Genomic DNA, 21,289 nt, shown 5'->3' on the forward strand with positions numbered 1-21,289 from the left:
GATCTCTATTGCCTCCCGTACCATTTGGCTATGGTATCCCTGGTTGAGGGCAAATGGTTATGTATTTTCTGTGGTCTCTTCCACTAAGTGCGTGTTCTGCCACAGCTGACTCGTGCGTTTGGCCTAGTCTGCAGTTCCTTATATGCTCTTTTAGTCTTGTCCCCATGGATCGTTTGGTGGTTCCGATATATACCTTTCCACACGTGCACAGTATGCGATAGACCCCTGCTGCTGATAATGGGTCTCTTTTGTCTTTAGCCGACCTGAGGCTTTGTTGTATCTTCGTCGTGTTTGCCCAATAGTTTTCCGATTCTGTTCGTCACTCTAGGGATAAACGGTAGATATGCACGTGCAACTATATGATCCTTTCTCGCTTTCTGAACCGTGGTGCCCTTCAGTTCCATGGCTTTTCTGATCTCGGAGGAACTGTATCCATTCGATCTCAAGGTCTCTCCAAGGTATTTCAGTCCCTCTCCAGATGTTCTGGTTCACATATTTTCCAAGCCCGTTCCCTTACAGTTGAGATGACTCCTCTCTTTTGGGTAGGATTGTGGTTCGATAGTGCGTGCAAGTATCTATTTGTGTGTATGGGTTTTCGATACACTCTGTGGGTTAGTCTGGTACCACATCGTTTTTACTAGTACATCTAGGAAAGCTATCCGTTGGTCTTGCTCAATTTCCATGGTGAATTCTATGCTCGAGTGTTGAGCATTCGAGTGGTTTAGGAAACGGTTCAAGGCGTCTCTTCCATGTTTCCAGATGACGAAGGTGTCATCCACGTAACGTAGCCATAAGGTCGGCTTTAATTCAAAAGTGTCTATCGCCTTCCCTTCATGAAATAATTAGCTATCACTAGGCTACGTGGACTCCTTATCGCAATGCCATCTAGTTGCTCATAGAAGTTTCCCCCCATTGAAAGTAACTTCCTGTGAGACATGTTCTAAAAAGTTTGACTCATACCGTGCACTTGTGAAAAGGTATATATCGGAATCACCAAGCGATCCATGGGAACAAGACCAAAAGAGCATAAAAGGAACTGCAGACTAGACCAAACGGACAAGTCAGCTGTGGCAGAACATGCACTCAGTGAAGGAGACCACAGAATTTTGTTTGAAAACACAGAACCATTTGCCCCCAACCAGGGATACCATAGCCGACTGGTACGGGAGGCAATATAGATCCACAAACAGACGGAGACTTTCAACAGAGAAGAAGAAGAAGCGGTGAACCTCAATCGAATATGGAAACCCATTTCAAGGAATTCTAGAATAACGAACAGGACAACAGGCAGCAAGATTGTTAATGTTCCAGGTTCAAGTGTAGGTACGAGTACAGGTACAAATACAGGTACAAGTACAGGTACGAATACAAATACAAATACAAATACTGGTACACATTCAGGTACAAATACAAACGATTAAATGACAAGGCATGAATACGCTTTACAAAGCAAAAGAGGTGGTCATGCATGCAAGCCATGATGGTTAAACCTCTGAAGAAGCTAGCCTCTCGCGCCAGCGAAACGTCAGGAAGAAATTCAAATAATCCACGGCTTTCAAACTCGAAAAGCAATGACACTGATCTAAAACTATTGTCGGTGATGATAATCAATTCATCATCATGACTTTCTGTAAGACGAAACACAAGCACTACAGGAAAATCCTTAAGACGCCTTCAGAGCGGTGTCTGTGCGAAAGTAACGATACCCATCGAATTTGAATCGCTGGAGATTGAAACCATTTGGAAAAATGTATTAAGAAAGTTCATTCCATATAAACGCAGTTCTCCAGATGAAAGAGTTCTCAAACAGTGAAGTTTGAGGTGTACTGAGTTGAACTTTAAAACGATGAGCAGCCACAATCTGTCGCGTATTTCTGATGTGTACCGCTCTTGGTGGAATCGAATGTGCCAAGTCACTTGAAAACTTTCCGTGAAAGTATCTATAGAAGAGAGACAAATCTCCAACCTTACTTCAATGTTCCACGCTATCAAGGTTGCACGTGATCTTCGCGTCACCAATCAAGAGGATGGCTCTTTTCTGGATGGAATCCAGCAACTTCAAAGTATGTTTTGGGAGCAGAGCTCCATACATGCGGTGACTGAAAGGAATTGTTCAGCGGTTTTTCTGGTCACCTGAGGGAACAGGAAAACTCTGAAAATAGTAACACCGCCAGGAAAAAATGAAATATTTCATGGAAAAAAGTTCAGGATTGTACCAATAAAACCAAAATTCTCTGGAATATTATAAAAGAATCACATAAAAAAAATGAAATCAAATGTATAGTACTGAGTCATAATGAAAAAATAATCAGCCGTGAAGAAGAAGTTGTAGTAACATTCGGAGAGTATTTTTCAACAATAATTGACTAGAAAATCAGAACACATTTCCCAGGGAAAGATTCAGAAAGTTGTACTACAATGCCAAATACTAATGCAACCATGTTTTTCAACTAGTCACTACAAATGAAGAAAAAACAGTTATAGCCTTGATAGACAATAAGAAAAGCATAGGACACGATGGAGTATCCACAAGAATGATAAAAGAGTGCGTGCATATATTATCTGAAGTCATAGGATATATTTCAAACTTATGTTTACTGCTTAACCCTGCTTAACCCTGCGTCCGACATGTGGACTTTTGTAACATTTGTAGACACATGGGGTGTGTTACTCGAAGAAGTCTTTTGCACATAAAACGACTGAATACATATCAAATTGCTGTTTCAAACAGATGATAAAACATCATAAAATGGAAATTAAGAAAAATTATTGAAAATAATAAAAAGTTACAGGTCATCAACGTTTGCCATTTCTACGCAAGATTTGCAGTATATTTTTGCATGGTCCAGACATATGAATTCATTGCATTTGTTACAAATGTATTTTGTATTTCGATCACGGGCACGAAGGCAATCTTGAGACCTTCCTTGACCATTTCGTTTGAGTCTTTTGGATGGAGGTTCCACAGTTCCATCTTTGATCTTCGAAATCTGGATAGTTACTAACGATGCTAACATTATCGCTCGTTTCATCACCATCAGATTCGTCAATTTCATCATCAATTCCTCTTTAATCACATAGACTGAAGACGGGCCATTTCTTGCTCTAATCACCTATTTTTATCGAATAATTTGAAAAACTACTCGAAAAACTACACAATTTTGGAACGTATGTGGGGTTTCGTGCACCCCAGTCGCTTTATAACAGGTCTGATTCGTATATACGTCAAACGACAACTGATTTGAGATGTGAATATGAGAGTGGAGGCTTTATGCGGAAGCTACTAAATATATCCGACGCTGGGGTGACAATTTAGAAAAGTTATATGGAATGTTCTACGGCTGGGGTATGTCACACCCCAAGTGTCGGACGCAGGGTTGAAATTGCGGTCCTTTTTCCTATACTTAAAAATAGTAACAGTAAAAATATAGAGAATTATCGACCCACATATTCCCAAAAATTTTTGAAAAAATCATATCTGGCAGAATGAATGAACTAACATTCGATCTAATGACAAAGTGTCAACACGGGTTCAGGAAAAATCGCTAGATAGAAACTGCAACGTTCAGCTTTGTACAAGAAGTACATGATTTAATGGATAAAAAAACATTGTGGTGGGTTCATTTTTTTATTTGAGTAGAGCCTTCGATAACTTGAATATTAAATTCGTATCAGATGAGCTACTTAAGATTGGTATTCGAGGAAACATAAATCAGCTCATAATGTATTTCCTAACAAATAGATATTTCTAGGTCGAACAGAATGATATAATGTCCGATAAATTCCTTGTAACAAATGGAACATCTCAAGGCAGTGTACTCGGTAGTGTACAAGGCGTAGAGATACGTAACATATGGAAACCTCTAATCAAACAAAAAACGACCAACTCCTGCCAATCGGTCATCTCCCGCTAAAAACCAATGAAGCGGAATGAGAAAAGAGGGGATAGGTGAAAGCACTTGAATGGCCTATAAATGGTCGGATCTCGGAGAAATAAGTCCAGTTATCACCCGAAGAAATTGTGGATACTAACAATTGAAAGGCCGTGACATATAACTTGGTTTGAAACCTTTCAATTTTCATTTTCCATTTTTTGTCAATGATAATTTTTAATTTTCAACTTTTATTAATATTTCAATTTTTATTTTTTGGTTGTTGTTTGGTTTTATGTTATTTCTTTATAATTTCAGTTTTTTGTTCAAATAAACCTGTTATTTTCAGTTAATCTTATTAATACTTTTTCAAGAATCTCAAATCAATTTATATTATATTAGACAATGGAGTCCGAAATGATGAAATACAGAATAAGATGAATTGAGTAACAAAATTAGAAATTAAAAATAAGACAAAATTTTTTATTGTTCCACAGTTCTTTCAAAAGAAAGATAAAAATGATGCAGATAATGTCCACAAAGAAGATTATGATCTTCTCTTCTTCAATGAAACCGTTTAACATAAAAATATTTTCTTTAGTCATTTTATAACTGTTGAAATGAGGTTCTTTCATTTCTACCCTTTTCAAAAATGAGCATTTCATTACTGAACTGTAAAAAATGCAAATTATTTGAGAATAATTCATATTTACCTCTTACATTTTTCAAAGAAGCTACTGTTGATTTGACAGCTTTATATCTTCCGAAAAAGTAGACTAATTTTCAAATTCAAACTGTCAATGAAGTGAATTGGGGAATATTTATGTATTGAAGTGAACCTTGTAAAACTGAATGAACTGAACAGAATGAGAAGAATTGGGTAACAAAATTAGAAACTAAAAATAAGACAAAACTTTTTCATTGTTCAACAGTTTTAGTAAAAGAAAGATGAAAATGATGCAGATAATGTACGCAAAGAAGATTATCATCTTCTTTTCTTCAATGAAACCGTTCATCATAAAACATTTTCTTTAGTCATTTTATTACTATTGAAAAGAGGTTATTTCATTTCTACCCTCTTTGAAATTGAGCATTTCATTACTGAACTGTAAAAACTGCAAATTATTTGAGAATGATTCATATTTAACTCTAACATTTTTCAAAGAAGCTACTGTTGATTTGACAGCTTTATGTCTCCTGTTGAGTTGATTTTTCGGTAAAAACACGTCACCTTCACGAACAAACTCAAAAAATTTTTCCTTTCAGTTCTGCAGTAGAACGTGACTCTCCCTATATTCATATTCCAAGGATATCCTTGAAATATACCACAAGAGCCTTGAAATACCAAACCACCACCTAACCCTCATTATTTCCTGAAGGCAAATATAATTCTGAAAGAGCATTTCTCCTGTCTCGACACACACATACAAACATCCCTTCGAAACCCTCCCCATACTCACCCCCAACGGTTCCAAATCCGCACTAACACTCAATTAATGAATTATTGCGACCCTATTTTCCAAAATCCTTTCGGTCCCAACAAACGGGAGACGCGCGCACGGCCCGCGAATGATGAGCTCTTGAGGGTTGTTCCTTCATTTGTCTTTCGGGGTGCCGTCGATACGCACAGCGAGGCCGGTGGTTACGATCGGGGTCGTGAGGTGAAGGGTGTCTTACAGGGGTGAAGGGTGTCTCACACGCGTGACCGCTTCTAGACGACGCTTTGACGTTTAGCACATGGAGAAGTGATGTTTCCGGGCAGATGCACCCTGGGGAAAGGGAATGATTCTTTTGATCTCCCGTAGGGAGTTCAGTGATGTGAGCGAGCTGGTGGATAATCCGGAAGATGACGTTTACGTTGGCGATTGAGTTGTGGCTTTTACTCGTCCTTATTTCAGTGAGAGGTAATGAAACATGAGTTTTCATTGGACGGGATTTCTTTCTTTGAAAAAAACTTTTTTATTTTTCCATTTTCATTTCTCTGTTATTTCAACAAAAACGAAAAAAATGCCATAGTGGAAAAAGTAGGTCGAAATTCTGAACGAAAAACTTTATATTAAAATTTACTACTCATTATAAACTTTATTGGTTGGGTGGTTGTCTTTTTATGTTTCGTTTATAATTTTTTATTTCAGATATTTGCATATTTTCGTATCGTCGTATATCGTCGGGGAAACTGTTTGAAACACTTGCTATGGTTATTATCCCGTAAGATGTCATCATCCCATGATTTCTTTCAATTCTTCAACATCAACTTCATGCATGATAGGCGTAACTTAACGAGTGTTGAATTAGTAGTTTGGATGTCATTTTTATCTGGAAAAAATCAATTTATCAGTACTTCAGTCGTAGATAACAATTAAATCTCTATAATCCAACCAGTGGCAGTCACCACAAGTGAAAATTTTTTTATTACATCCAATATATCAACTTTTCTTTTCCTGATGAATTTCGTTAGTTTGAACTTCCATTCCATTGTCCAATATGATATGAAATTTCTGAAATAACAAATGAATATGAAAAAGAAACAATTATATTGGGCGAAAAACCCTAAGAAGAAATTATAATAAAATGAAAATTCGGCAAAAATTGAAAATCAAGCAATTGAAATGAAGTAGACAATGGAAGTCCCAACTAATGAAATTCACAATGAAGCATTTTCAACCGCCTTCAAATTTACCTTTTTCTCATTCGCGGCAGGTAAATCAAAAACTACAGTACCCGATACCATAATGTTTTGCTTAGTAACACTTTTTTGAAAGCAATATGATTTTAGTTTCGACTTTTGACCAGTTCTTACTCAAAAATGATAACTGGAAATTTCAATAAAATCTGTACACAACGTAAAAGTTGTTTACACATTTTCTGCCAAATTGGCGAAAACTGAGATTGTAATAATAACCATGAACAATTATAAAAGCAACCGTCATAATTCAAAGTCACCGTCAACTAGAGAAACACGCACTATGCGCCCTCGAATTTAATTTTTTGAGAAACATTTACTGCTTTACAAATACTTAACTACTCTTCAACAAACCGTAATAATTGAAGAATGTCATGTAATTAGGAAATAGACTGAAGATTACGATTTTCATACTATTTAGCGCAACTAAAATAAGTAATTTTCCTTTCATCCGGGACTATTCCTATTGACACAGTTTTGGCCCTTTCACTTGTAAAATTGATTTTTCTACCAACTTTAACGAATGAAAAATTTCGGAAACTGTGGAATAGACTTTTAATAACAATTTTCGATTTTTTCCTAAACTAACATTGGTAATTTTTACTTCATTGGGCCTAATATCAGATATATCCTATAAATGATGATCCGTCAGGTTTTTTAACTTGGAAGATATATATTTCTACCAACAATATTTTTGAATGAATTCAGTGAATATCAAAAAACTATAGAATAGACTCATAATTATAATTTTCCAAATAATACGGTCAACTGAAATTGGCACAAGTCGAATAATTCCGTCAGTATTGAAAATGTGTGTCAAGGATTCGGTGAACTCGATGAAGGCTGTTTAGCCTGGTCCTGGTTAACGAAAGTTCTACCGGTGAGAGAATCGTTAATAACTGTTGAAAGTGAATGTATTATTACTTTCATCAATGGATTTTCACCTCTAATAAGCAAACTTCTAAACATTTTCACCACTTTTCAATGAACTAATCAATTATGATATTAAATAGTAAGTTCATTCAGCTATGAAGCTACTGAATACAAATATCAAATAACACAATACAAATAGATCATTATAATAGTTGATAACATGAAAAAAAATTATATCATTTTCAGGTAAATTATGTATATAGTCCATATAATGAAAGGAAAAAAATATAATAAATATACTTCAATAAAGTTTTCAAATATTCACTCAGAAATCAGTGTTATTTTGTACGAAAAATTGAACACATTTTTCAAAATTCAACAAAATTTTGCATTTTTAATAAATTGAAGAATAATTGATTGTGTCCAAAACCTATGTAGTATCTCTTCAATTGAATATCGGTCGAATTTCTTGTATTATTTCGAAACTTGAAAACTTTGTTTCAATTTTGAGATACTCAGAAAACGTATCAGTCATGAATTCATATGAGAAAATTATCGTATTTAGTATATGTTCCGTCTTATACTCAAAATTTCAAGGGACACATACATCTACGTTACTTTAGGTACTCTATTTGAAATAACTCTGAAAACCTTATTTTGTAATCTCTGTAGAATTTCCATCTCATTCTCATTTAGTGGGAATGAAAACAAAATCGAGATATCCAAGATTCTTGAATTTTGTTCCATTGTTAATTTTTTTTCTGATCTTTTCTAGCAATGCCTTCTGAAATATATGTTACATTTGCTTGAAGGTGATTGACAATGTTTCATGATGAATTTCACTAGTTCGGACTTCCATTGTCTACTATATAAAATGATTTGAAATTCCTGAAACAACTAAAGAAGAAGAATTAAAGATGAGATAACTGAAAATAATAATTATATTAACCAAAATAAACCTGAAATGAAATAATAGTGGAATGAAATACAAGTAAAAATAGAACAATTAAATACATAAAAATAAATAAAGAAATGAAAAAAGAAAGGAGATAAAAATAAAAAGTGAAGAGATTCCAAGTCACGTTAGTTCACGACGTTTCGTTTGTTAGTATCTACAATCGCCTTCGGGTGATGGCTGGACTGATTCCTCCGAGAGATGACTATTTGTCTTGCTTGCACTTCCCTACATCGGAGGATTATCAGAGAAGATAAGAAGAATTGGTTCCAAGTACAACATCAGAACCTGCTTCAGATCCGGTAACACTATCCGTAGCAGCCTCACGAAAATCAGGCCACCAAACGCGGACTGCGATTCCAAGAATTGCATTTACCGGATACCCTGTGAGTGCGGAAAATCCTTTATTAGTGAAACTAAGAGGTCATTGAATGTTCGCATTGCCGAGCACAAGAAACACACACAGCGAAGGGAAACCAGCAAATCAGGAATAGCAGACCATGTTTGGACCCATCAACACAACATCGAGTGGTCCCAAGCTGAGATTTTGCACAGAGAGGAACATTGGTTTAGGAGAAAATTCAAGGAAGCCGCATACATGTTGTCCAACAACGTATTCAGCCAAGCCAGCGTAGAAATACGCAACATATGGAAACCCATCATCAAGCGAAAAATGGCCAACTCCCGCCAAAACGGTCATGTCCCGCGGAACCAGTGAAGCGGAAAATGGAAAGCGGGGATAAGTGAAAGTACTCGAACGACCTATAAATAGTCATCTCTCGGAGGAATCAGTCCAGTCATCACCCGAAGACGATTGTAGATGCTAACAATCGAAACGTCGTGAACTAACGTGACTTGGAATCTCTCCACTTTTTATTTTTATTTTCTTTCTTTTTTCATTTCATGATTTTTTTTTATTTATTCAATTGTTCTATTTTTACTTGTATTTTATTTCACTATTATTTCATTTCAGGTTTATTTCGGTTAACATAATTATTATTTTCAGCTATATCATCTTTAATTCTTCTTTTTCAGTTGTTTCAGGGATTTCAGATCATTTTATATAGTAGACAATGGAAGTCCGAACTAGCTATCTAAAAATACACTTACAACATTTAAATGTTGAAACAATTGAGAATTTTTTTCATTTCCAATAGAGAGACGTAAAATTGTGTATTTATTGATATGAAAGTAACATAAATTTTGATCTACTTGGATTAAGTTTTAGCTTTTCAAAATTCAAGCAGTTTTTCATGATTTTGATATCTCTTCAATGATAATCACTCTATTGTGCATGAATTACACACAAAAGGGTAGGGTTTAGCCTATGGCTATCTTTGTATAGAATAAATAATTTCGTCCACTGAAGTTCCTGTTGACATAAATCAATGTGTCACCTGAGAAAAGTTTTTTTACATTTTTTCATAATTGTAGTATATCATTCATATATAGAAATTCCAACCAACTCATTATTTTATCAGTGAGTCCCATTCTATAACATTGTTCTCAAATGATTTCTCTACTGACTGTTTTCAAAGCTCTTTCAAGATCTAAAAATAAACTACAACTACTTTCTTCAACCAATCGATAATTTCCAGTCATTGAATGAAGCTTGTATAGAAATTATCTTGCAGCAAATTACCCTTTACACCAATATTCCTGAGCCTTCTCAACAAGCTTTACAACTCTACGAGTACTTGAAAACTCGTAACAACTGCACTGTTTTGTGCTATTTTCCATAATAAAAACCGTTTCACTATTTTTTGGCACACCTAGTACCATTGTCACCGAAGCGTAATTACAAAACTCTCTTCAATCAACGCTGATGAATCATTAAACTTCCACAGAGTTTGAATTTCAATTAAAGGACTAAACTCCCATCGACGAATTCGAATTTGGTCTGACTTGGCAATTTAATTGTTCACCGTTAATCTACAAGCTTTATTACCTGTTTAACTTATCATTTTCGAATTTTATGAGCTCACAATTCGCCGACAGTTTCCTGGCAATGAAGCTCTATTTCATTTGAGGATTTCGCTAAGAGGCATATCCGTTGTTATTGGCATATTGAAGCCAGAGATATTGTTCATTCCGGTTATTCACTTGACGATTATTTGAGATTATCGGATTATTGAACTGGAAAGTTGTAATAGATTCACGATTAATAAAAAGAAAAGAGTTTGATATCATATGAATGTTGGGGCTTGGTGAGGGTGATAATAGAAACAGATCAAACCTTAATTCATGTGATATAAATGAGGAAATACAGCTACACATTCATATTGTTATAAATCATGCCCTAAAAAAATAACCGCGGCCGCCACTGTTAGCCATGAACTAATTGTTCTTCCTCTCTCCTTCGTTCATCTTTCTCTCTTTTGAGTTCATCTTCCTCTCTTCTGCGTTTTTCATTATCCGCTTGGCTCGCTTGCAAAGCTTCAAACATTTTCTCAAGCTTTTCCATTCCGTCCTAATCGACATTCCTTGTTTCCACCATAAAACAGTAAAATTTCAGTCAATAATCCCACTCCTGACACCAAATGTTACGTTTTTCCCCGTGGGTTGATGTATAATTGACTACATTGGACAATAATCGAACTTAATTTTTTTTCACTTCAAATACAACAAACACTTCAACTAAAACTTCAACTATAATTCGAATGTCTATCGCCTTATTAGATCGCTGCGACGCATTGTAACTTCCACTTGACTGTGTCGATATGCTCGTGACTAGAGTTTATACATATATCGTAATCGAATGCACTAGAAAATTTCGCCGAAGTTCCATCGAAATCGGTAACATTAATTTCACTGCTTCTAGAGCGGCAGCGAACAACGTACATTCGCGCGCTCTTAGATACCTCACGATTGGTTTATGTCTACCAGTGGCGGCCGACGTTATTTTCTTTAGGGGATGATTTACAACAATATTCATATAGAATGTCCATTAAAAAAAGCCCAGCATGGCTTACGGCTATGTATGTGTGAATAAAAAATCCTTGGACCAAACGTCAGTTTTAACAATTTCACTACTTTCACAAAACAATTCAAACAAGATTTCTATGACTGGTATCGAATCAAGTAAGCGAATATATGTCATCGATGACATTTGATATTTGCTGTTTTTTGCTGATCTCGAAACTCCGATATTTTCTTCGTTGGTTTGGAAACAATGTTATTTTTCCCCTTCTCCAGAATCCTCACGATTCTGTTGGTGACAGCTTCTATGTATGGCAGATAGACAGTACCTCGAGGTTGTTCTTTACTGGTGTTTCTCTTCTCCTCCGTTGGACGCGTAGCGCAGACTATGTCTTTTCTGTCGTAGTCGTCAGCTTGTAACACGGTGGTTGAGTATTTTATTTCGTCGTCGACGAACCCTTCTTCACATTATACCAAAGCTCTGGTCACCAGGGTGTTGATGATGGTTCGTTTCTGTTTTGGATGATGGTTGGATCCATTATGTAGGTATCGATCTGTGTATGTTTCCTTCCTGTACACCTTATGGCCCAGTTGATTACCTTCCTTGATGACTAAAACATCAAGGAATGGTTTCTTCTTTCACTTCAGTTATGATTAATTCAATGGAAATACTGAGCATTTCTACCAAACTTTTCATCTAACTGTTCTTCCTTCATCGCTTTCGTTTGCATCAATAAAGATAGATAGCTTCCCACCAGGGCCATCTTTAACCTATTGGATGCCCTGGGCATAATAGGATAATGGGGCTCCAATTTATTTTTATTAACAATCACATGAAACGAATAGATAAATGTAATATAGTCCATGAGAGTAACTTTTTTAAAATTTAGAGTTTAGTGCTTAAAAATCTATGTTATTTGAAGAGGACCCTTCTAGATTTCAGATGGGCAAAATCTATGCTTTTTAGCACATCAAATTCTAGTGACATCAGCGACAATCTGGTTAATCTCTCTTGAAGCATTGTACTTCTTAATTCATTTTCAATTATTTTTGATTTGGAGAAGGAGCATTTCCCACTGCAGTTAGTTGCCATCATGCTTAAAAAGATTGTCAATGCGATTTCTACATTTGGAAATGTGTCTTCATTTTTGTTTTCTTCCAAAAGTTGATATATTTTTAATATACAATCCTCATTTTCATTGTCAACAATTTTCAAGTATTCTGTTAAATGCAAACATACTATTTCTAACCCTTTCTCATTTACATCATTTTAATAAAATTCAGCAAATTCGTTGCAACTTTGTCACAACTCTTTAGAATTAGAATTCAGAGTTTTCAAGCGAAAAAATAAATCAAAACGTTCACTGATATTCTTATACGAACTTAATCGCTGTTTTAAATGAACGCTGAGGGTATCAATTATGGAAAGAAAGGTTCCTATTTTGAATTTCTCTCTTCCATTCAATTGGACTGACGGCGCAGAGCCATCAAAAAACTCTGGTGAGAACTTCTATGTTTTGTTCTTTGAGATAGGTCCTTGTAGTCAGATTCCGAAGTAATCGGAACGTTTCGAAGTAATCAAATTCATCCCTGAGATTGATAATAAAATTAACAAATGAAGTAAACAAATTAGTTGCAACGTCTAGAGTTATTGTTTCTTTCTGAAGATAATTACTTATTTTGTCTATTCTTTCCAATATACAGTTCCAAATTTCCGTCAGTTTAATATATTCGAATTTTTCAATTTTTCTGGACAAACTAAGGGCTTCGTCTCGAGTTTCTCGTGCCCGTTCTGTATCTTTTGCGATGGATATCAAAGCTTCTATAACTTGTTCATTACCTTCATGCAAGGCGCTTACTGCATCTGCTAGGGCTGACCATTTGGTTTGTGAAAGACTTTTAGCAACTTTTTTTCAACCTAAATGTTCTGTCAATATATTCTATAGACGAGTAGAGCCCAAAAAAAAGTTATACAGTTTCTGAACCATTTCAAAAAACTTTGTTGCCTCCGATACACTTCCAGCAGCATGTACACCTACTAATTCAAACTTGGAGCTTCATACTCTGCTTCGTTCGCTCAATTTAAATGGAGCGAGTCACACTAATGAGTGTACTACTGATAATTTTTCTTTAAAATGTGTATGTGCTCAGTATACCATTATTTACTTGAATTTATCTGGGCATGCTGAAGTCGGAAAGCCTAATTTTTGGCCAAGAGTAGAATAGCTTCGCGCATGTGAAAGCTAATGAGTTGGTATTTTAGTCAAGAATTTGGGTTCGATTTCTTCGAATTATACAGTGTGACCCATTTTTAATGGAAACACCCCCCTAAAATTTGAAGTTGTAAACCGATTTTAATATTTTTTTTTAAATGTCAAGTACTAAAAGGTCTACCTTGGGATAAAATTTGAAATGTTTATTAAAGTTTCAGGGCATACTACGATATTTTTTCTTAGTCGAAAATCGGGATTTTTTATTAGCGTCACAATATATCATTTTTTCATGATTTCAACAATAAAGTGCCGCCAGATGAAAAAAAAAACAAATAGCGTAAATATTTTTAATGAAAATAACGGAATTACATTCAAGTTTTCACGCAAATTAACTAAAACTAAGACCTAATATTTCAATTTAAATCTTAGTTGCCATGGATGGATGGTTTTCTAAAACAGATGGAAATGATATTACAGTTTGACACTTGTGAAATATTTAAGTGTACTATTGTCAACAATATTCACCTTACAGTTCTTTGAATTATTTTGTGTCATGGCTGCAAGATTGAGCGTAAGAGAGAAAATTGAAATTGTTCGCCTTTCGGGAGATGACGTTAGAAGTGCTAGAGAGGTTTGTAGAGTATTTAATGAGAGACATCCAGATCGTCCTCGTATTAACTGCGGTGCAGTAAATAAAATATTCAATGAAACTGGTGCAGTATCAAAAATGATGTTAAAAAGTAATCCTGTACAAAGACGAAACAGGAATTACAGGAATGATCAAATCATTTTAGATTATTTCGGAAATGATCCTAATGCCAGTATAAGGAATGCCACTTCAGATTTGAATATTCCACGAGAAACTATTCGGAGATGTCTCAAGGCGAAGAATATTAAACCTTTCAAACCAAAATTTTTACACACACTTCAAGAAGGCGACGAAGCAAGACGCCTGGAATATTGTTTATGGGCCCAAAGGGAATATTTAAACAATAGAAATTTACTAAAAAATATTTTATATACCGACGAAGCCACTTTCACTACAAATGGAGTAGTGTCATCACAGAATTGTCGCTATTGGGCAGCGGATAATCCTAACTGGTTAATAAACTGTAAAAGCCAGTATTCCCAAAAAATCAACGTCTGGTGTGGGATATTGAACTAACGAATTATTGGTACTTTTTTTCGAGAAAAACATTAATGCGCAGAGGTTTCTAGAATTTTTAAACACAGAGTTTTGGGATGCTATTCACGAGATGCCAATCAATGAACGATCAAATTTAATTGTCCAGTTAGATGGGTGTTCAGTTCATTATGCCAGAGTTGTGAGGCAATGGCTTAACGAACATTTTCCAAACCGATGGATAGGCCGTGGTAGTCCGTTTATAGAGGGTTTTGGACTTTTTTCTCTGGGGACTTCTCACACAAAAGGTTTACAAAAACCGCTCAAGAGAAAGAAACGAACTTTGTGTAAGAATTCGACAGGTATGTGCAGATATTAGCCCTCAAGAACTAAGGAACGTAATCAGAAACATACGTAAGCGCTACGACACATGTATCGAAATGCGTGGTGGATTAGTAAAGCTACTAGAATATGAGTTAGAATTAATTGTTGCACTGAATCGAAACATTTCAATCATTAGTTATTAGTTACGTTTATTAAAATTTGTTGCTTCATTGTTAGTTGAATTGTGTGAATGTAATTCCGTTATTTTCATTAAAATTATTTACGCTATTTGTTTTTTTTTCATCTGGCGGCACTTTATTGTTGAAATCATAAAAAAAAAGTATATATTGTGAATGTTAGCTGTGTGAGTTTTCAAATTTTTGAGTTGTCATAACTTTGGTAATAATGAATATTTTTTCATGAAATTTTGGTCACACCTATTTAGAGGCACTCTGAATCCAGTGGCATAGTGATTTTTTCAATAAAAAAATCGCTAATGAAAAATCCCGATTTTCGACTAAGAAAAAATACCGTAGTATGCCCTGAAACTTAATTGAACATTTCAAATTTTGTCCCAAGGTAGACCTTTTAGTACTTGACATTTAAAAAAAAATTTATGAAATCGATTTACAACTTCAAATTTTAGGGGGGTGTTTCCATTAAAAATGGGTCACACTGTATAAGTTTTTTGTTATCTAATAAATAGTGATTATCGTTTGGTGATCTGTCAGGAACTAGGGATTTTGTATTTGATCTGAGGGGGCCCCTATCGCGGGGCCCTGGGCACTTGCCCAAAATGCCCACTGGGAAAGAGGGGTCTGCTTCCCATACAATTTGAGGATAATTCTCCTGAAGAGCCAGTACAAATTACATTTTCCAGGGCCTTGAGCCGTTTTCAGTGAATATCATTCACTTAATTCTTCCGTTTAAATCGCTTTCTCAATGATAAAATCGTCCTATGAGATCCTCTCCCAGATCTGAAACCGAATTGATCTTTTTCGGCAGCTTCTTACTTTTTTTCATCAATTTGTCATCAATAAAATACAATAGCATTATTGACGTATGAAATAATGAAGTAGTGATCCCTCTCTTCTGGTTCAAGTTTCTCTGGAAATGCAAAGGAAGTAACTGAGAGTTTTTCTTTATTTTCAATCAAAGCGAAGTCATTTATTTCCATCATTGCATTTCTTGGGATGAATGTAGACGAAATGAGTTGTTCTCCTACTCAACGAAATATTGTTCATATAGCAAATTCCCACCAAGCTAAAGTTATCTGGCGGAAGTTTCCCAGTAGCGGTACACGACTTATTGTCGAATAACATCTCACCCTAGGACACAACAAAACAACCCTTGTCTGCTAACAAACATTCACTTTCGGACCACTTATCTCATCCCTTTGACCCTATTCACTCGCCATTGTTTATGCACGCTAAGCGTCAGGTTGTCAAATAAAATACGGAGAAAAAAACGAGATTGTTTTGTGTTTACAGACAATGGAAGACACCTTCCGGGGTTGAGTAGCTTTTTATCGCCGGATCGCAATCTTTCGACGTCAAGGAAAGATGAAATTTTGCCTACGGAATTTTGTTTCTTTCGCTGGTGAAGTGTATTGTGCCGATGTGCAATTTTTTCGAAAATTTTCAATTTGGAATGTGAAATTCACAGATTTTCTATTTCGTATTGATTTCAACATTTATAATTAGGAACGAGTAGACTTAATTTCATGATTCATCATTTGTGTGTCACACCTATTGGTGTGACACCCAAGTCAACTTGCCAAGTTTTTTATGTCAGTGTTGGTGGAAATTTGGGAAGCTAACCTGAAATGCCATCGGAAAACGAATCCACATGTTTCTAGAAATGATATGAAATCTAGAAAAGTTAATGCAGTCAAGCTGCTGGAAAATAATTCCATGAAAATCAAAAAATCAATAGATAAGTACTCTTTGATCATTCCCATATTGATTTCAATTTAAGAGCCACCGGTAGACAGCTGTTTCAGCCTATTGAGCATCGTCAGTACAGGGCAGGCGGTCCTCGATTGAAGACGAATAAGAAAATTGACAAATAATGAAACCGCTGGAGGAAATGAAACACCAGCAGAAATACCAAAGGTTGGAGGACTACAAAAAGTTCGACTCATTTTGTATGGTAGGAGAAAAAAATACCTTAAAAATTTTTCAGGTTGCCATACCGCTGTTTAATGCCATACCACTGTAGCATTTGAAAGTCTCTTCTTCGTAGTCTTCAACGATATTTTTGTCTTCAGGTCTCCCATGATTCATCAATTCCTTTATTTAGCATAAGCTAATATACAATATCGTCGCCTGAATGTCAGTATTAGGTAACTCCAAATTTTGCAATTTCTAGTTATCCACGATTGCATATAGTCGAGAACAAGCCGAATTTATTGTAATAAATAGGCAACTTGTCAAAGTAATGTAATGACATCTAGTAGACACTGTAAAAAGTTGATAAAATGAAATACGTGCTGGTTGTCATGTCATAAATGGGTAACTGAAGACATCTATTTTTTTCAGAACGCTCAGAAGATCGTTTATAGTGCAAAAAGTAGATAACTCAAGATAGCAGCTTACTGCACCAAACGAACCTTAAAAATATTCGTTGTCTTTTCTGTTGTCTGTTACATTTTTAATATCCTCGTAAGCAATTCTAATTCCTCTATTTTTAATTAGTCATAACCTGTTTTATTACTTAGTAGAAGACATTTCGTATTTTCACTATTCAGTTTGAGAGTGTTGAGATCGACTAACTCTGCAGAGCTAACTATTCAGAGTATCTACCAGCTCACTGTCATGGGACCAGTAATATATTAAGGTGTCATCTGCAAAAAAACTGATTTGAAACTCAGAGATCTCAGAAGCAAGGTCATTTATATACAGAAGGAAGAGTAAGGGCCCAAGGTACTACCCTGTGGCACTCCATTATCATCAATAATTTTGGAGGAGGTGATATTATTGACCGTTGTTACTTGTTTTCCATCACTCGAATAGTCTATGAACCATTTCAGTACTGTGCCGGTTATTCCATAGTATTGTAGATTTAAAAGTAATCTCTTTTTATCGACTGTCTCAAAGGCGCGTCGCAAATCTAAGAATACGGCTCCAATTGATTTGTTTTCGTCTATCCATATTTTCGATTTTTTGCGATCGGTTCTAGCAACAAAATTAATGTTCTTGCAACTAGTAATTAGCAACAAAAAAGCAACACTTTTTTTTTAGTTTTTATTCCAGTTAAATTCACACCTCCACTTTTCAGACCTTTGTTTTTATCAATTTTTCAAACGTATTTCATGTGTGTTTGTGTGTTTGTGTGATGAGTTAAAATGGCGTTAGTATAACCATTTTGGCAGTCTATTTCGACTTGAAAAATTTCTACATTTTGATATTTTCTAGATTCATCATACATTCTTATTTAATTCTAAAAGTTGATATTTGGTTAGTCCTAATGAGTTGGTTGCTTTCATTTTTTTTCTCTTACTATTCAATTCATTCTTCAATACTTGTTTTCATTTTAATTTTTTTTTAATTTTCGTTTTTCATTTCTTTCATGCTTTCTTGTTCTATGTGAGTTATCTGAGAATTTAAATATATACACATTTTAATATATTCCATTCTTATTTTTTCCTTTTTTTTCTTTCCTTTTGTTCTTCTTATCCTCACATTACACTTTACAAACGGATTTACATTCGTTTTGGACGTGACAGAACAACTTATTTCCTGTTAGCTGTAGTTATTTATTATCTCAAGGTGTTTAGATGTTTATATTCACCTCTCCAGAAAGTCAATGCTGTGATTTTTAATGAATTATAATTTTTTTATTTTATTTCAAATGAAAACCTTCAGTTGTGAAATTATAAAAGAACAATAAAAATTAATTGGCTCTCCGCGGCGACTTCATTGAGTCCAGGGGCGCATTTGCTTTTTCAGCTGTGGGAAAACCCAGAAAAACCTGCAGCACCACATCATCTGAAGATCTTTATCTGCCAATGTCCTCTCTCATAAATAATAATTTTGTTTCGATTGTATCCTTCCAATTAAAACACTTTTGTCATCAATATTCCAACCATTATTTCTATTTTCTATCTCATTTCTATATCTGTAAGTTTAAAAACTGTTTTTCCGTTAATCAACTCTGTTATATATTTATATTGATTCCCTATCGGAAAAATGCGAACTTTGCCTTATGTCTAATATAACGATAATATAACGATGTCTAATCTTTATCATCATCAATTGACGAATTTTGGCTTTTTTTCCCTGAACTTTTCTTCTATGTTCCAGACATGTTCTCCCTGAGGGAAGTCCTGCTGACAATCGACCCGAAAGTGGTACAACGCTTCAACTACTCTATTCTTCGATGTTCGTACGATCTCGAAGGCGACGAGCTCTATTCCGTCAAATGGTACAGGGGCAGACACGAGTTTTATCGGTACACACCCAGCGAGCAACCCAGCATAAAGACGTTCCCAGTCAAAGGCATTGATATCGATGTGAGTTTCCAGACGAGCAAACTTCAACTCGCTACTCCGGATCCATTGAAACATGTTTTCCTTTTGCAGGGACACAACTCCAACTCGACACAAGTTGCGTTGAGAGACATCGACTTCAAAATCGCAGGGAATTTCAGTTGCGAAGTAACCACCGATGCTCCCTTTTCTACGGGGGTAGATAGAAAGACTATGGTGGTTGTACGTGAGTAGAATATTGTAATGATAATACTTTTTATTCACTTTCAACAAGTGTATCTCTAGCAAACGAAAAATATAAAAAAAAATTATTTGATCCCGTTAGACTTTTTTTTGTTGGGTTCTCTTAAGTAGCAGGTGTATGCGAATAAGTCACAAACCACAGTGGTCCTCAAAACTAACATAACCCATGTCAACTGTCAAATTCAGGCCTGGTTCATGTGCCATACTCATGAAAAATTGGACGATTCGGATGTGCTCCACCCATATGAATGAAAATTTGGATGATATATCACAGGTACTTTGTTTCATTTAACCCCAAAGATCGAATACCTTATATATTGAATGCCTTCAGCTCAATAATGGCTATAGGTTTGGCATCTCTATCGCGTTTGAATGATACTTTTATACTTTCAGTATATTGATTCGTTTGTTGTACAATTATTCTCAATATCTCGTCATCTATAATGCAGCTTCAACATTCTAAAGGAGTGTTTGCCATTCTTGGAATACCTATTACACCTGGTAACTTGCGAATGAGAGTATGTGGTTTTGAACGAACTCTTTGTAATAGGACATTTTTATTCCATTTTGTTGTTGCTATAATCTTCTTTCCTTTATTTTTTCCCTCCCAAATAAAAATTGTTATCATCTAAGTTCGATACATTAGTATCATATTCATCGTCGTCACTATCTGCTCCGTATTTGAATCCCTTTCACGAGATTCGACAGCATATTTACCATCTGTACCATCGAAATCGTCCTGTAAGTCGGCTTCGTCATCTTCAAACATCATTCTTTGTAGCTCTTCAACATCTTTAGGATCCGTTAGATCATATTTTTTACTACAGCTTTCCATGATCAACGCATTCATTTCCAACCTAAAACACATATAATTATATTAGCAAATGAAAACTCTTCAATCGGGCGCAGTGTATCAATTTGATATTTATAGAGTACGTATGTGAAAAATATAATACGAAATATAAAACAATAGTAGTATAAATCGATAACACTTACCAAAATGATTGACAAAGTAACAAATTTGCAAAGTTTATATATATAGCTTATAAGGAGTATGATGAAACCTGCTAATACATGATGAAAATTCAAAATCACATATTCAAATAACACCTTTTTTATGAGATTTTTACAGTTTACGAAATAAAACGCGGAGAAACTTTTAATAATGTTTCGTATTTGTTATAATCTTATGTTGACCAATTTCAATTTCATTGAATTTCATCATCAACTTCTTTCTTTTCAATACGGAACTCTTTTGTTTTTAATCGACTTTTGTAGCCACTGTAATAACGGATTCAGCTACACTTCGATTATTTTAACTTTACTGATACGTCATCGTTGATGTGCATATGAAACAAATTGCGAAATTGTGGTCAAATGTAAGACGAAGTGGCTAATATCCCGATGAAAATTATAACGTGTAGGTAATGACAATAAATTAACATTTTCATATTTATGGAAATGTCGGATCCTAACAATCTCAAAAGTTACTTTTTATGTAGATGTGACAGTTAACGAAAAAGGTGGCATTGCAATGTTTCGAAAAACATTTGCAGACATTAATATTAACAAACGAGTTTCCATTAAATCATCCG

The 21,289-nt window shown here is 35.1% G+C and overlaps 1 protein-coding gene across 1 annotated transcript in view; it reads left to right on the top strand.

The window, feature by feature from the left end:
* The first annotated feature begins 5,486 nt into the window (after positions 1-5,486).
* LOC111516175 (uncharacterized) overlaps positions 5,487-21,289 on the top strand; it is a 66,871-nt gene continuing 51,068 nt past the window's right edge. The window contains exons 1-3 of the mRNA XM_074177480.1: positions 5,487-5,776; positions 19,267-19,475; positions 19,545-19,677. Coding sequence (XP_074033581.1) covers positions 5,719-5,776; positions 19,267-19,475; positions 19,545-19,677 — 400 coding nt within the window. The 5' untranslated portion in view covers positions 5,487-5,718. The remainder of the gene's footprint in view (positions 5,777-19,266; positions 19,476-19,544; positions 19,678-21,289) is intronic.

Source organism: Leptinotarsa decemlineata, unplaced genomic scaffold (genome assembly GCF_025532065.1).
Source record: "Leptinotarsa decemlineata unplaced genomic scaffold, Ldec_3_MD MMD2_tig00002974_RagTag_RagTag, whole genome shotgun sequence".
Classification (NCBI taxonomy): Eukaryota; Metazoa; Arthropoda; class Insecta; order Coleoptera; family Chrysomelidae; genus Leptinotarsa; species Leptinotarsa decemlineata.